The following is an 893-nucleotide window of genomic DNA, read 5'->3' as shown; positions in this document are numbered from 1 at the left end:
AATCACATGCTCGCGCCAATTTGTAAAGCACAAGCAGTTGAGTTGCCTGACAAAGTGGTATCTGTTCGTGCGTGCTCGCACAGTTCAAAGCTGCTGTCAAGGGTACAGCAATTCTTTTCCGAGGCTACTGGCGATGGGTCATTGTCTTTCGATACATTTACTCTCGTGCTTCGAGTACTCGATGAAAGCAACGATACAACTGCTAGCGGCAAAGCAAGGAATAGTGAGACTCTGACAGCTTTCTTCACTGCTCAACCGCAACATGATCAATGGAAAAACGCATTTGTCGAAGGGATCAATTATGCTAAAAGCCAGGCGACTTTAAGGGATGAGGAAGTTATGCTGTCATTTCCAGAGGGGATGCAAGAATCTTTCCAAGGGATAGCAATAGGCAACGTATCGAACAGCAATAGTTGTCAGGTTGATGAGAATGCCAATGACAGTGGATCTGATGAGATATCTATGACTTCAAAAGACAGTAATACAGATGCAAAGAAGTCGTATTTTGCCTTTACGACTAGGGTATCTTGACTCCGTGGCAAATGTCTGTATCTCATTTCGTATAGCTGCAAACTCACAAATGAAAGCAACAGTGCCAGTAGACGCAGTTCTCATTGGCTATCGTTTGCGTTGTTATTCCTCTCAAGAAGTAAAAACAACTGCAGCTTCTATATCTGCATCAAACTAAGATCTGACTTTGTCAGTGGATGACCAGCCTCAGTCTCTTGATATCGAAATTTCAGCATGATCATCGTGGGACGTGCCGACTACATCCTGGTTGGCGCTAAACAAGAAAATTTAAAACTTCTGGACTGAAGATTAGCGTAAAAGATTCTCGTTGCAAATTATGCTTTACTGCACCAACCAATGACGCAAAAAATCAGTGGATCCAC

The 893-nt window shown here is 43.1% G+C and overlaps 1 protein-coding gene across 1 annotated transcript; it reads left to right on the top strand.

Annotated features, from left to right (window-relative positions):
- Positions 1 to 6: 6 nt before the first annotated feature.
- PHALS_10325 (uncharacterized protein) lies at positions 7 to 531 on the top strand (the record flags this gene model as incomplete). Its single annotated transcript, XM_024725729.1, has 1 exon — positions 7 to 531. One exon carries the CDS (start codon positions 7 to 9, stop codon positions 529 to 531), a length of 525 nt encoding a protein of 174 aa, XP_024576476.1.
- Positions 532 to 893: the final 362 nt, after the last annotated feature.

Source organism: Plasmopara halstedii, assembly GCF_900000015.1.
Source record: "Plasmopara halstedii genome assembly, contig: Scaffold_470, whole genome shotgun sequence".
Taxonomy (NCBI): Eukaryota; Oomycota; class Peronosporomycetes; order Peronosporales; family Peronosporaceae; genus Plasmopara; species Plasmopara halstedii.
This window is presented reverse-complemented; position numbering and strand designations above follow the sequence as displayed.